The sequence below is a fragment of the Eptatretus burgeri genome, chromosome 11 (genome assembly GCF_056783735.1).
Source record: "Eptatretus burgeri isolate ZD-2024b chromosome 11, Ebu_testis_v1, whole genome shotgun sequence".
NCBI classification, from domain to species: domain Eukaryota; kingdom Metazoa; phylum Chordata; class Myxini; order Myxiniformes; family Myxinidae; genus Eptatretus; species Eptatretus burgeri.
The window spans coordinates 94,785,483-94,799,512 of NC_140971.1; the positions used below are offsets into that span (position 1 = coordinate 94,785,483).

At 47.5% G+C, this 14,030-nt stretch overlaps 1 protein-coding gene across 2 annotated transcripts in view; it reads left to right on the forward strand.

The window, feature by feature from the left end:
• Nucleotides 1-10,506: 10,506 nt before the first annotated feature.
• Nucleotides 10,507-14,030, forward strand: part of RIPK2 (receptor interacting serine/threonine kinase 2) — a 47,804-nt gene continuing 44,280 nt past the window's right edge. Inside the window, exons 1-2 of one of the 2 annotated variants that reach the window (XM_085847466.1) lie at nucleotides 10,507-10,801; nucleotides 12,167-12,393. In XM_085847466.1, the coding sequence (XP_085703592.1) occupies nucleotides 12,194-12,393 (200 nt within the window). In that variant the 5' untranslated portion in view covers nucleotides 10,507-10,801; nucleotides 12,167-12,193. The remainder of the gene's footprint in view (nucleotides 10,802-12,166; nucleotides 12,394-14,030) is intronic. The other variant, XM_085847465.1, reaches the window with a different exon arrangement.

The window sequence follows — 14,030 nt, forward strand, 5'->3', positions numbered from 1 at the left end:
AAGTCACATTTCCAACCTCGCCTCAAAAGCCAGTCGCCGACTGGGAATCCTCCGTTGTGCAAAGTCCTTCCTCAGCCCTCTTGAGCTCCTGACCACTTATAAAGCTTTTGTCCGTAGCCTGATGGAGTACTGCTCTCCCCTCTGGGCTGGTGCTCCTGCCTCCCACCTTTCTCGGCTTCACGCTGTCGAAAACAGGGCATTTAAGATCATCGGCATCTCCCGCAATGAGGCTGAGTCTTTGGGCCTCTCACTCAATCACCGCAGGTTGGTCGGTGGTCTTTCTGTCTTCTACCGACTCCTCTCCAGCCTTGCCCCCCCTGCTCTCTCTGCGATTTGTCCCCACCACATTTCCCCAGGGCGCTCAAGGTCCGCCAACAACCCCCTTCTGGTAAAACTACCAAAATCACGAATCACTGCTCATCTTCACTCTTTCATTCCTCTTTTTTCCCGCCTTTGGAATAAACTTCCTCACTCTATTCTTTCCCATTCTTCCCTCCAGGCTTTCAAAACAGCTGTTCACCACCACCTCTTATCTTCTCCCATCCAAATCCTCGATCTTTTCTACCCCCGATAATCCACCCAAGCCCACTTCCTTCATTTCTCCTGCTTTCCTTCCTGAAAGTCCCTGTAATGTCCATCTTCTCCTCGCCATGTTCCCCGTCCCATCCCCATCCCTCTCCCTTCCACAGTTCACCTAATGTGTCTGTTCCCCACTGTTTTGTCCCTTCCACTCCCACCCCTCTTGTCTTATGCCTCCTTGCTGTGAGTTGTGTGTTAGCTCTCATACGAGCCTCGACCAAGGTATACAAAAAAAAAAAAAAGGACATAACTTTTGGAAGAAACATTCGTCACTCTTTTGATCTTGGACCTCACTCTCATTACATGATTAAAGATATTCCAATACAATTCACGGGATCAGCAATAGACTTGGGAGATTTCATGTCCATACAAGGTCCATTGTGATTAAGGCAGCTGGGCTCTCATCAAACTTACTAAAATCTACAGTTCGTCGTACCCAAGAATTTATGGTTTCCCTTTATTTGACGCATATCCGTCCTCTTCTTGATTTGGCTTCAACAATTTGGAATACAGTTGATGTGGGCGACATCAAGTTCCTTGAATCTATACAGAGAAGGTGGAACCAAGAAAATATCTGGAATTCTAGATTGAGTAACTTGCCTTCTGCCCAACACCGAGCTTCGTTAAACTTATCCTCTGAGACAGGTAGACTGTCACGAGCAAACTTATCATATTTTGGTTGATGTTTCATGAGCTTTCCCCCATAAGGCCTTGAATTTGTTTGTTTTGTCACCACTCACAACTACTAGAGGTCATCGTTTTCGGATACTCCAGACTCATTGTACATGTGAAGCCAGGTTGAGATATCTTGGTGGGAGAATCGTTAAGACGTGGAACTCTTTGCCATCTGATGCTGTGGATGCCAATGCTTGTGCTGCCTTTAAGAAGTTACTCGCTGATCCCTCGATTCTGTTTTATTTGAATATTATGATTGATGTTGGCTGTTATTTGTCCTTCCTTTTTCTGTTCAAAATTCTCTTTCCTCTTATAAATAAATTGTTTTGTATGCTCTTGTACGACTTACAACCCACTTTCCAGCTTTTGCTGGAGTGTTGTTCAGCGTGGGTTCCCTTTTAGGAACCCAACCAGGAAATAAACCATTGTTTGTGAAAAATAAAATGCATCGCTCGGCCATTTTGTGCTGTTGTCGTTTAATGATTTATTTTCATTTTGGAGCGAACAACTCAAGTTGAAATCACGGAATGATGAAATACGTTGTTGTAGATTCCAGTTCAATGTGATTTAAAAAAAATTTTTACATACGATTTATTTTAATGGACATCTATCTTATTAATGTCTAACTCAATGTCTTTCTTGGAATGTCATTGTTCATCTGGGGTGACCAAGCAGCAAGCTAGCGCTTTCCAAGCCAGCCGTTCCTTATCAACGATTTCGAATGGAGTTATTGGTGGAGTGCTTAAGCTCCTTGGCGAGCATTCTCCAAGAAACTTGATAAATAAACACTCCCCAGGAGACTGACCTTTGGGTATTAAATAATAAAATGAATATTTGAGCTGGCATGTTGTTGTATTCCTTTATGGTATTTATTGAAAATAGTTGTTTGGATTGCCTTGCAATCCCCCTTTTAATCAGCAGAGGGGCACCACGCACCGTTTGGAGAAAGGGATTTGCTGAATCACTGAAACTGGACTGATCCCACTGCTGCCACCAGAAAGTATTCCTGATAATGGATGGAGATGATAATGGGTGTCTGTCTGTCTGTTTCTCTGTCTGTGAGCAGGTCAGGTCAGGTATGGGAGCATGCGCCAGAGCAGTGCGTCGCTGTGTCCACTTTCCGCCGGTACTCCAGGGGCCTCCGTCTGGCCATCCCCCAGGCAGATGCCTGGCCCATCCCCATCTCCTTGAGATGCCGATCAACCAACTGCAACCACGAGACACGTGGTCGGCCCATTGGCCTCCTCCACTCACGAGACTCCCTCGCTGAGAGAATCAGGTGAGCAGGATCAGCGTCAGGAAAACGAGCCACATGTCCATACAGCCGCAGCTGATGCTCACGGACTATGCAGGCAACAAATCTCATTTGAGTCTCTCTCATCAACCGCTCGTTGGACACAAAGTCCGACCAGTGAAAGCGAAGGATTCTTCGAAGAGACCTGGTACCAAAGGAATTAAGTCTCCGTCTCAGATCCTTGGTCAGAGTCCAAGTCTCACATCCGAAGAGCAAGACTGGAAGCACCAAGGACTTGAAGACTCGGACTTTCGTCCTCCCGCACAGGTACCAGCAGCGCCAGACCCCATTATCCAGTGAATCCATGACTCCCCAGGCCCGACCCAGACATCTATTAACCTCTGACTCACAGCCGGCAGAGACATGAACATCACTGCCAAGGTAAGTGAATCTCTCCACGACCTCAACATCTCAAAAAGTTGTGTATGTATTCAGACGAAACTTGGTGGACAGGTTGGGTGTGTGACCAGGATAAACTGATTCGATTTTGATGAAAATCTGAATAAAATCATTTTGAAATTCTTTAAGTGATTTCATCTTCACCGTTGAGAGATGGGGCCAAAAACGATAAAATAGCCTGATATTTCAAAAGGTTGTGGACGGATTATAACAAAACGAGGTGGATGCGTTGAGTTGGTGACAAGAACAAGCCGAGTCGATTTTGGTGAAGGTCCGGATTCAGATCCGACCTATCAGTGGGACACAAAACGAAAACTGTTCAGCCTGATGGAGGCGTGAACTCTTCCGAGAGTGATGTTGTAGTTTCTTGTGCAGCAACCAGAAAGTGCCTGCGAGTTGCATCATTCGTTGTTTGGAGCGCAGTTGTACATCTGATGCAGTGCCCCCTGTAGTTTAGAGCAGGAATTTGTAATTTTTTCACGGTGCTGGTGAGAACTCATCCACTCCTTGTAAAGGGCATCATGGGGTTTTTAACACTGTTGACGAGTGACCCCTTTAGGTGACGACTAATGTCAGTTAGTTCCTCACATCCTGGTTTTGGGACATTGGGCAGCAAATCGTCTCCATTTAATCTGGTTCCAAACTAGCTCTTTCACTCTACTCCAGGTGGTTTCCCTCTCGTTTAAGTTTACTTTGAAAGTACCCCTCCAAGTCTTTTATGTCCTCCCACTCTTTCTTTCCCCACCAGATGGAATCCATTCAATAACGACTCCAGGTCCAGCAGGTCGCCTCTTGAATAGTCGGAGGAAATGACCTGCTATCCTCAGACATCTCTTATTCACAGTATCACTGAGGTGCCATTGTCCACTCTTTGCCACCACATCCTCATTGGTATGTCTGGTGTTGGTTTTATGGTTAGGGTGGCGGGCTTTGGATCCTTGGGTCCTGAGTTCAAATCCTGCTCAGCTGTTGAATTAATACCAGGTGGGGTTAACTCGACCTGTCACCCTTCCGAGGTCGGCAAAATGAGTGCCATCATGCTGATATACTGTGTCGGAGTGGTGACCCGTCCAGGATTGTGCCCAATGGCCAAGGAGACTGCTTAAGTAGCACCAATGCTCTGCACAGTGTATGGTCCCAATGGCCATCCATATCGAGTGCCTAAAGACTGTGTCTGCGGATGGCATCCTGCTTTTGGGTCACCATTCTTTGGTGATAGGAAGAAAAACATGGGGTAACTTTTCTGGGCCAAATTGTGGTGATGCTGAGGTGTCGTCCACCAGACAGCAGTCACCTCGGGTTAACCTGAGGTGGTCCCTTCGGGTGGGTGCCTGGAATGTCCTCCCCCTAAGAGAGGAAGATCACCTGTCTCTGCTATTATCTGAGCTCCAACGTTTTAACATCAGTATTGCAGCACTTTGAGGTTCGGAGACCGGATAGTGGTACGATCATGGTGGGTGGTGACACCGACTACTGGTCTGGTTGCTCTGATGGTTACCATGCCCATGGAGTCACTGGAGCTGTGTCCAATAAGCTGACTCCCATGGTAAATAAGGTAACACCGGTCAACAGGAGTATGACTGAGGATTCGTCACTGCTTCAGTGTAATTTCCCTGGTGTCTGTATATGCTCTGACTGAGGTGAATGATCTCACCGGGAAGGACGCATTTTATGCCACGTTCGAGTCTGTGGTTGATCGGTGCCCCAGGTGAGATACTCTTGTCGTCTTGGAGGATTTCAATGCATTGACTGGCACTGATAACGATGGTTATGAGATGTGTGTTGGTCCCCATGGGTCTGGAACTGTGAACCAGAATAGCACTAAGTTCCTTGACTTTGTAAGAAGTCATGGACTTAGGGTGGCTGGTTCATGGTTTCAGCACCCACAGGCTCAACGCTGGACTTGGTATGCCATTGCTCGTGGTGTGGCAAAGGAGACTGACCATGTGCTCGTTGATGGTCACTGGAGGATTATTCCAAACTGCAGCGTCAACCAGAGTGCTCATTTCCTCAATACTGAGCACAGAGTTGTAGAAACTCTGAAGGTGCAGCTCAAATCCAGTAGAATGGTACCATCCAAGCCAAGGCTGAATGTTGGCAAGCTCAAGGTTGAGAGGGTAGCGGAGGAATTTGCAAACAGGCTGAGTGGGGATTTGGGGGGTCTGGGTGTTTTGTAGAATTTTGAAGAGTTGCGGAGTGCCTTCAAGACTACCATCCTTGATGTTGCCGGTGGATGCCTTGGACCCACCATCAGGTGAAGAAGAACTTTGTCTCTCAAGGGACACTAGATACCATTGACCAGAGTCACAGAGCCAGGCTTTATGGCAGAGCTGAGCTGTTCAGGGAGTTGAGGCGTAAAACTGTATGTGCACTGATGGCAGACAAGGAGGCCTATGTGTGCGGAATTTGTGAAGGGGTAGAGCATCACCTGTGGATGAGTGATTCTCATCATGCTTACAGAGGAATTCATGAATTGCATTCCTCCATGCCCATCCCTTGGTGCACTGCAGTTAGAGCAGAGAGTGGTGGGCTCTTGAAAGAGGACTCCGAAGCAGTGCAGAGGTGTTACTTTGAGTGGCTGTACCAGGCTGACCCACCAGCTGTTAAGTTGGATGTCAGGGATGTAACTGTCCCTATTGCTGACCCTCCAATCAACTATGAACCACCTTCGTTTGTGGAAAAACAGGCTGTGGTGAACCAGTAGAAAGGGTAAAGCTCCTGGGATCTGTGGCATCCATGCTGAACTTTTCAAGGCTGGTGGAAATGCTTGCTCTACTCTGGTCATTGTAGGAAATTGTCTGCTCTGTTTGGAGTGCAAGCATGAACCCAACTATCTGGAAGAGGGGCCTTGTTGTCCCTCTCTAGAAAGGGAAGAGTGATCGCCAGGACTGCAACAACTACTGAGGAGTGACGCTGCTCTCTCAGTGCCGGGCAAGATGTTTGCTCGGATATTTCTTGGTCGGGTTCTCCACCATCTGCTTGAGCACCAGTGCCCAGAGCAGTCAGGCTTTACACCAAAGAGGTCAACGATTGACCGTATCCTTGCTCTTCAGGTCCTCACCAAATGTAGACAAGATTTTCGGCAGGGGCTGCTTGCAGCTTATGTTATTCTCGACAAAGCGTTTGATTCAGTGAACTGGGATGCCATGTGGAGGATTCTCGGTCTTCATGGGATGCCACCAAAACTGATCGATCTGATTTCTGAACTATACTCTGGTAATGATCGTACTGGGAGGTGTTGTGATTCCATCTCTGACTTATTTCAAGTTGTTACTGGAGTTCGTCTGGGATGTGTACTGTCCGCCAGTTTTCAGCACTTGTATGGACTGGATTCTGGGGAAGATATCAGAGAGATCAAGCTGCCGTGCATTGTTTAGGAAAGTCAATATCTCTGACCTTGATTTCGCACATGATGTAGTCGTATTTGTGGAGACTCTAGATATCCTTTTGGGGGTCCTCGAGGTGCTGAATGAGGAGTTGGAGCCACTGGGATTACGGGTTTCTTGGGTAAAAACTAAGATCCAGGCTTTCAATGGCATCTTGGATGCTGCTATCTTGTCTGTACCTGTTTGTGGTGAGGATGTTGAGGTCATGGAGAGATTCACTTACCTTGGTAGTGATATGCATGTCTCCACATGTTGTGAGAAAGAGGTCGATAGAAGTCTGGGTTGGGCCTGGGGAGTCACAAATTGACTGGATAATGGAGTGTGGCACTGTTGATACTAATGCAAGAGGACCCCTCCAAGTCTTTTATGTCCTCCCACTCTTTCTTTGCCCACCAGATGGAATCCATTCATCGGCTTAACCTGATGTTAACCTGTGAACCAGAACTCAGACTCAGAATAAAGTCTGAGTCTTTATGTCCTTGGTCCTCCAGTCTTGCTCTGCAGATGTGGGACTTGGACTCTGACCAAGGATCTTAGACAGAGACTTAACTCTATCAGTTCCAGGTCTCTTTGGAACATCCTTGTCTGTTGCTGGTCAGACTTTGAGCGTTTCCTGAGAGAGAATCAGATGAGATTTGTTACCCGTATATTCCGTGAGCATTAGCTGTGGCTGTATGGACATGTGGCTCGTTTTCCTGACACTGATCCTGCTCACCAGATTCTCTCAATGAGGGAGTCTCATGGGTGGACGAGGCCAATGGGCCGACCATGTGCTTTGTGGTTGCAGCAGGTTGATTGGTGTCTCATGGAGTTGGGGGTGGGCCAGGTGTCTGCCTGGGGAATGGCCAGATGGAGACCCCTGGAGTCCCTGTGGAAAGTGGATGCAGCGAAGCTCTACTCCTGCACATGCTCCCATACCTTTCCTAACCTGATTTTGGCTTACCTTCTCTGCACACTTCTAATTACAGCTCTATGATACTTTTTAAACCCTTGTTATATGCAGAATTGAGGCTCATGGAGGAGCTGTGACACAGAATGGACCAGGACGTACCACAACAAAAAGAACCGTAAAGAAAAGGAGTGGGGGGAGCACACAAAGAGCTGGTTTGAGAGACAAAATAGAGAGAGACTTGTAGGGACAATGAACATGGCGCAGAATGAGAACAATGTGAGGACACAGGGGTTGAAGAGGATGGATACAGCCGCAAACTCTCAATCACAGATTTGGAAGGAAAAAACTGGAAACCTGGAAAAAGGTGGGCTTGGGAAGGGTTCAGAAACGATGGTGGCCACAGACTACAGTTGCGTACTCTAAATAAAGTCTGACCAGAGTTTTAAACAATCGTGCAAACATTTGTCCATAGATGTGAAAGTCCTTTTCATAATGCCAAGATGCATGTTGTCCTTCACACGAGCCGCAACACGGTGTGACAACTTCATCACACTGTCAAACACATCATCCGAGTCCCTCATCTCATCGTCCCTGTATCATCGGTCATGTTGTATACACATGATAGACTACATTTGACAAGATGAACACATTTGCTTAGATACGGATTAAAACCAAGTCGCCATTTGACAGACTAGTCATGACAATTATCAATGTCCATGAAATCCTACATGCAGTCATCAATATATTTTACAGAAGCCTGGTGTTGGCTTAGTGGTTTGGGTGGCGGCTTGGGATCCCAGTATCCTGAGTTCAACTCCGTTGGCTGCTGAATTAACACCAGGGGGTTGACTCAGCCTGTCATCCTTCCGAGGTCGGCGAAATGAGTGCCAGTGTACTGGTCCCGGTGTATGCCCCGGTTAGAATAGGTGTACCATATCCCTGTGTGTCGTAAGAGGCGACCAGGGTTGGTGTCAGGAAGGGCATCCGGCCATAAAACATTGCCTCACAAAAAGCCAAACCCCTGCACAGCAGGGAAAAATGGCTGTAAAAACGGTCATTTTATATTTTATAGTCATCAATATCTTTTACAACTCAGCACAACTTTGTAATATCTGCAAACTGCTTCACATGTCTCTCAACTGCCTCATAGAGGTCGCGTCGGGGTTCGAACCCTGGACCTTGAATTACAATGCTTCGATTTGGAGAGACACAATCATCAGCAAATTGAATGGCCGAATCACAGCAAAGATAATATACCTTAACCCACAGCACAATAAGTCAAGAACAGGTCTATAATTTCTTTTGAATCATCAATCTATCAAACAAACAACAATCTGTTAAACAAACAATTAAACTAACAATTAATTAATCCAACAATGAAACAACCAGCTGGTTAAACAGCCAACCAAACACCCGTGCACAGGTCGAACAGAATGCCACAGCGAATATAACAATCTGCTCTGTCTATCTTCAGTCACCCCGTGCTTTTATATTCTTTTTAACGAAGTACTCTGGGGCAAGACCCTTTTTGCGGTGAGTTGCTCAACCTGTCCTTGCACAGAGCGTGTCTCATGGTTTAGCCGATAAAAATGTGGGTCCAGAGAAGCGCCGTGTATGGGAGTCTTCCTCCGAACCAACTCATCCCTATTGTGGAACTTTTACAAGACATCAGTATTTCAAGTGCACAGTGTATTCACTTTATCTCTTCAAGCACGAGAGAAAGGGAAGTTCACTATCCCTCCTTCGGTTCTGTAAACTTTGGAAGTGCCTTGAAGAGCACAGTCGTGACGTGGAAATGAGGACGTGTCCTGTGCGCCATTTTTTCACTTGGCCAGTGTCTCCAAATACAATTCATGGTTATATCTCAAATCATCAGAACACTACTAGAACAAAGTTTAGCTAAAAGCAAGCAATGAACAACTTTTAATCAAAGGAACATATTTAAAAGTAAGTTTTAAATAAAAAAAGAAGCGATAAAATCTCTATTTCAGCCCTCGCACTCATTCATTTTAGTGAGGAAAAGCCCTGGTCCCAAGCACTCCCATTGTACCCTCCATTGAGTACCTTCTGACCAGTCTGAACGAGCACCACCAATCCCCGCTCTCCATAAAACCTCAGATTTCCCAACAAACTGTCGATCCAAGCAAGGATGGAACACCACAGATTCCATATAATATGAACAAAGTTTGTTCTTCAATCGCATCAAGGTGTACCGCATGCACAATCTCTGTACCTGTTAAGAATTTCTGACCACTCATCCGTTTCCTCATATAATTGTGTCGTGGCTGAATGACCGCCGAGAGGTATGCACACTCACTTCTGAGCTATCTGCTCTGGGTTCGAATCCACACCTACTTATCACCTGCCATCCTAGTGTTTCACATGCATGGCGAGGCATCGTTTTGTGTGCCTTCCCTCGGATGGACGTTAAACTGGGCGTCCCGTCTGTCGGCATTCGTTTGTGGATGTTAAGGATCCCATGGTATCCTTTGCGAAGAGTCGGCAAGCTATCGCCAACACCATGAGCAAATTACAAGTTCCTACCATATTCAGTCGAATGTCATAACTGGCCAGGAGGTTCGTGAAAGACTTGCATCAAAAACCCCCCACAAAGACCAGCCCCAAAAACCCTGGCCAAGAACACAAGAATATGGGAATAATTCAGGTCATTAAAGAAGTAACAGACGAACTCAAACGGTCCTCGGTGGAGTGCATAGCTCCGCCAGGCTGACAGTTTACGTTTTGGATCCAACTGATAGGCTGGAACTGGATTCGGACTTCTACCAAAATCAAATCGTTTGGTCCTTGTCACCTAACCGACTCATCCACCAAGTTTCGTCCGAATCCGTGCACAACCTTTTGAGATATGGTAAATCCTTTTCAATGGTATGCGATGGTTTGGAAAGTTGTTCAGCCGGTTGTCCCGTGTGCTGCCACTCAATAATTATGGGCGTTGAAGGTGGTTGCACTATCTTTAAGAAGATGGCTTATCGGGTAATCGTGTGCTTGTGTCCATATTTGTGCCTCCCGAATCTGTCCAAAGTCTGCTCGAGCATTACAGAAAACTACGACGACCCCATTGATATATCCATTCCAGTAGTGGATACACATACAACTCCTCGGAAGGAAGGATCGAACGACGTACACGTACACAAGCGTGTACAAAAAAATAATTACATTTGCATATTTTAAAAATAATTTCCTCGTCTAGGAATCAAACCCAGACCGAACGTCCGAGTCAAGACTCGGGATTTGACACCAATTGAGATGTCCCAACAGTCGGCCCCGCGTACAGGTCTTGGACCCCGTGTACCCCCAACAAGAACGGGTCTTGTTCTTGTTCACAACGGTCGGTCCCTGGATCCACACTCGGGGGACCGTTCGGACAATACAGCTGGGACTGACAAATGCGGCCATGACATCATTTTACGAAATCTCCCGGAAGTTTCTGCCTCTGAAAGCGATTCCCTCTTGTCAAATCCCAGTTTGCGGGCCTCCTCGGGAAGGGTGATATCTTGCGTCCTCCTTCGGTCCGAAGGTAAGATCCGGTGACGGCTCCGGACGTGACATTCACAGGTAGGTTCGTGACGGCACTCGTTGTGTTACACCTGCCGTAATATGTCACTTCGTTGTGCCGAGTCGATATTAAGGATTTTGGACGGTGCAGACTTATTATACGGATAATATGACAGGACTTGCAAGAGGAAGTTCTTCCCCGTTGTGGATCGGCATTCCTTGGATAACTTCAGCTCGTATACAGTGTCGGTTCAAATCACGGATATCTCGGATTTGGGTCGTGGCAGCATGGCGGCACGCCGAATACACCTTTCCAGTTGTCTAGTCTGGGTTTGAATCCCGAATCCAGCCAGATCCGACTGTAAACTGCTTGGTTGGTGTTGCGCAGGCAGGCCGTTGAATCACGAAGCGCGTCGTCCGATCGCATGTGCTGGTCATTAAGCCGGGTGTCCTGTCTGCTGGCGTTACTTTGTAGACTTTAAAGACCGCCACGGTGTTCTTTGCGAAAGGTGGGGTGAGCTAGCAGCTGCACCTTAAACAAATTACAAATTCCTGCACGTTCGTTCGAACGTCAAACCTGGCCAGCCGGTTCGTGATCGAAAGAGTTGGGCCAAACTCCCCCCCCCCCTCCCCTCAACAGCTTGGCGAACCCACAATAAGATGGGGGTTAATTGAGGGCAGTTATCATTGATGTCGATGAACTGGAGGGAAAGTGGCTCCAGTCGGCTCACCATGGTTCTTGCAATCTGCAGCAGAGAGCGAACTCGGACGCATCCGAGATGGTTGGAAGCGGGAAGTGTGCGAAGACTGCGAACCCACAAAAGGAAGCCCTCGAAGACTAACCCACTAAAGGAAGCCCTCCAGGACTAACCCACGAAAGGAAGCCCTCCAGGACTAACCCACGAAAGGAAGCCCTCCAGGACTAACCCACGAAAGGAAGCCCTCGAGGTCGAACCCACGAAAGGAAGCCCTCGAGGACTAACTCACGAAAGGACGCCCTCGAGGACTAACCCACTAAAGGAAGCCCTCAAGGACTGACCCACGAAAAGAAGGCCTCGAGGACTAACTCACTAAAGGAAGCTCTCGAGGACTAACCCACTAAAGGAAGCCCTCAAGGACTAACCCACTAAAGGAAGCCCTCAAGGACTAACCCACTAAAGCAAGCCCTGAAGGACTAACCCACTAAAGGAATCTCTCGAAAACTAACCCACTAAAGGAAGCCCTCAAGGACTAACCCATTAAGGAAGCCCTCAAGGACTAACCCACTAAAGGAAGCCCTCGAGGACTAACCCACTAAAGGAAGCCCTCGAGGACTAACTAACTTAAGGAAGCTCTCGAGGACTGCATCTAATCATGTGATCTGAATTTATCTTTTCAATCAATACTTCAGCAGTCATTTGTGTCATTTTTTCCCCCATGACGCAGGTTCGTCACTGCACCATTTGGTGGGCGATGGCGGCAGGTGAGGCGGAGCGAAAGGAGAGCGTGACGACAGGTACATGCGATTTGCAGCTGGTTCCATACCAGAAACTCCTGGATCTGCACCTGCTCGCACACGGCGGGTTCGGTTCGGTGTTCCACGCACGTCACGCTGACTGGCTCACCCACGTGGCTGTCAAGTGCCTGAGCCTAGATGGCGCAATCTCGGTCAGGTGAGGGCTTCACTCGCGTGATCAGTGCACCGGCCTACTTGGCTAACATCGGCTATTTGTTGTTGTTTTTTAAACCATGAGAGATGTTTTATCACCCAGTTGCTCAGTTTTAGATTTTTTTTGTGTAGAACGTTGAGGCTCATGGAAGAGGGGAACCCCATAAGAGAACAGAGTGGAAAGGTGAGAAAACACACCGTGAGCCAGAGAGGAGGGTGAAGGGGTGGGGAAGAAAGTTACAGGGTCATGAAGAAGTTGGACTCGAGCGCAAGAAAGAAGTGCTGAAAGAACAGGAAAGTTAAACCATGAATGAAAGAAATAGATGGGAGAAAACACTAACCTGCAAGAGAAGGGGCGTGTTGGGTGGGTCGGGTGGTTAATGGGGGGAGAAAAGATCATGAGTAAGGTTGGGGATTTGTGAGCTATTCGAGAACAAAACAAAGGGAGGGAATACGAAAACACACCGTGAGAACAATAATCGAACAATGCAATGAATAGAGTGCAAGCCTTTACCTGTGATCGATCGACTTTGAAAAGGTGGTCATAGTGTGAACACAGGGGCAATGTGAGAGATACCGAGACTGTATGGAGTAGAGATACCGAGATTGTTTGGAGTAGAGATACCGAAGCTGTTTGGAGTAGAGATACCGAGGCTGTTTGGAGTTGAGATACCGAGGCTGTTTGGAGTTGAGATACCGAGGCTGTTTGGAGTTGAGATACCGAGACTGTATGGAGTAGAGATACCGAGATTGTTTGGAGTAGAGATACCGAAGCTGTTTGGAGTAGAGATACCGAGGCTGTTTGGAGTAGAGATACCGAGGCTGTTTGGAGTGGAGATACCGAGGCTGTTTGGAGTAGAGATACCGAGGCTGTTTGGAGTTGAGATACCGAGGCTGTTTGGAGTGGAGATACCGAGGCTGTTTGGAGTGGAGATACCGAGGCTGTTTGAAGTGGAGATACCGAGGCTGTTTGGAGTGGAGATACCGAGGCTGTTTGGAGTGGAGATACCGAGGCTGTTTGGAGTGGAGATACCGAGGCTGTTTGGAGTTGAGATACCGAGGCTGTTTGGAGTGGAGATACCGAGGCTGTTTGGAGTGGAGATACCGAGGCTGTTTGAAGTGGAGATACCGAGGCTGTTTGGAGTGGAGATACTGAGGCTGTTTGGAGTGGAGATACCGAGGATGTTTGGAGTGGAGATACCGAGGCTGTTTGGAGTAGAGATACCGAGACTTTGTGGAGGAGCAGATACCGAGACTGTGTTGAGGAGCAGATACCGCGAATGTGTGGAGGAGCAGATACCGAGACTGTGTGGAGGAGCAGATATCGAGACTATGTGGAGGAGCAGATACCGAGACTTTGTGGAGGAGCAGATACCGAGACTTTGTGGAGGAGCAGATACCGAGACTGTTTGGAGCACAGATACCGACACTGTTTGGAGGAACAGATACCGAGACTGTTTGGAGGAACAGATACCGAGACTGTTTGGAGGAACAGATACCGAGACTGTTTGGAGGAACAGATACCGAGACTGTTTGGAGGAACAGATACCGAGACTGTTTGGAGGAACAGATACCGAGACTGTTTGGAGGAACAGATACCGAGACTGTTTGGAGGAACAGATACCGAGACTGTTTGGAGGA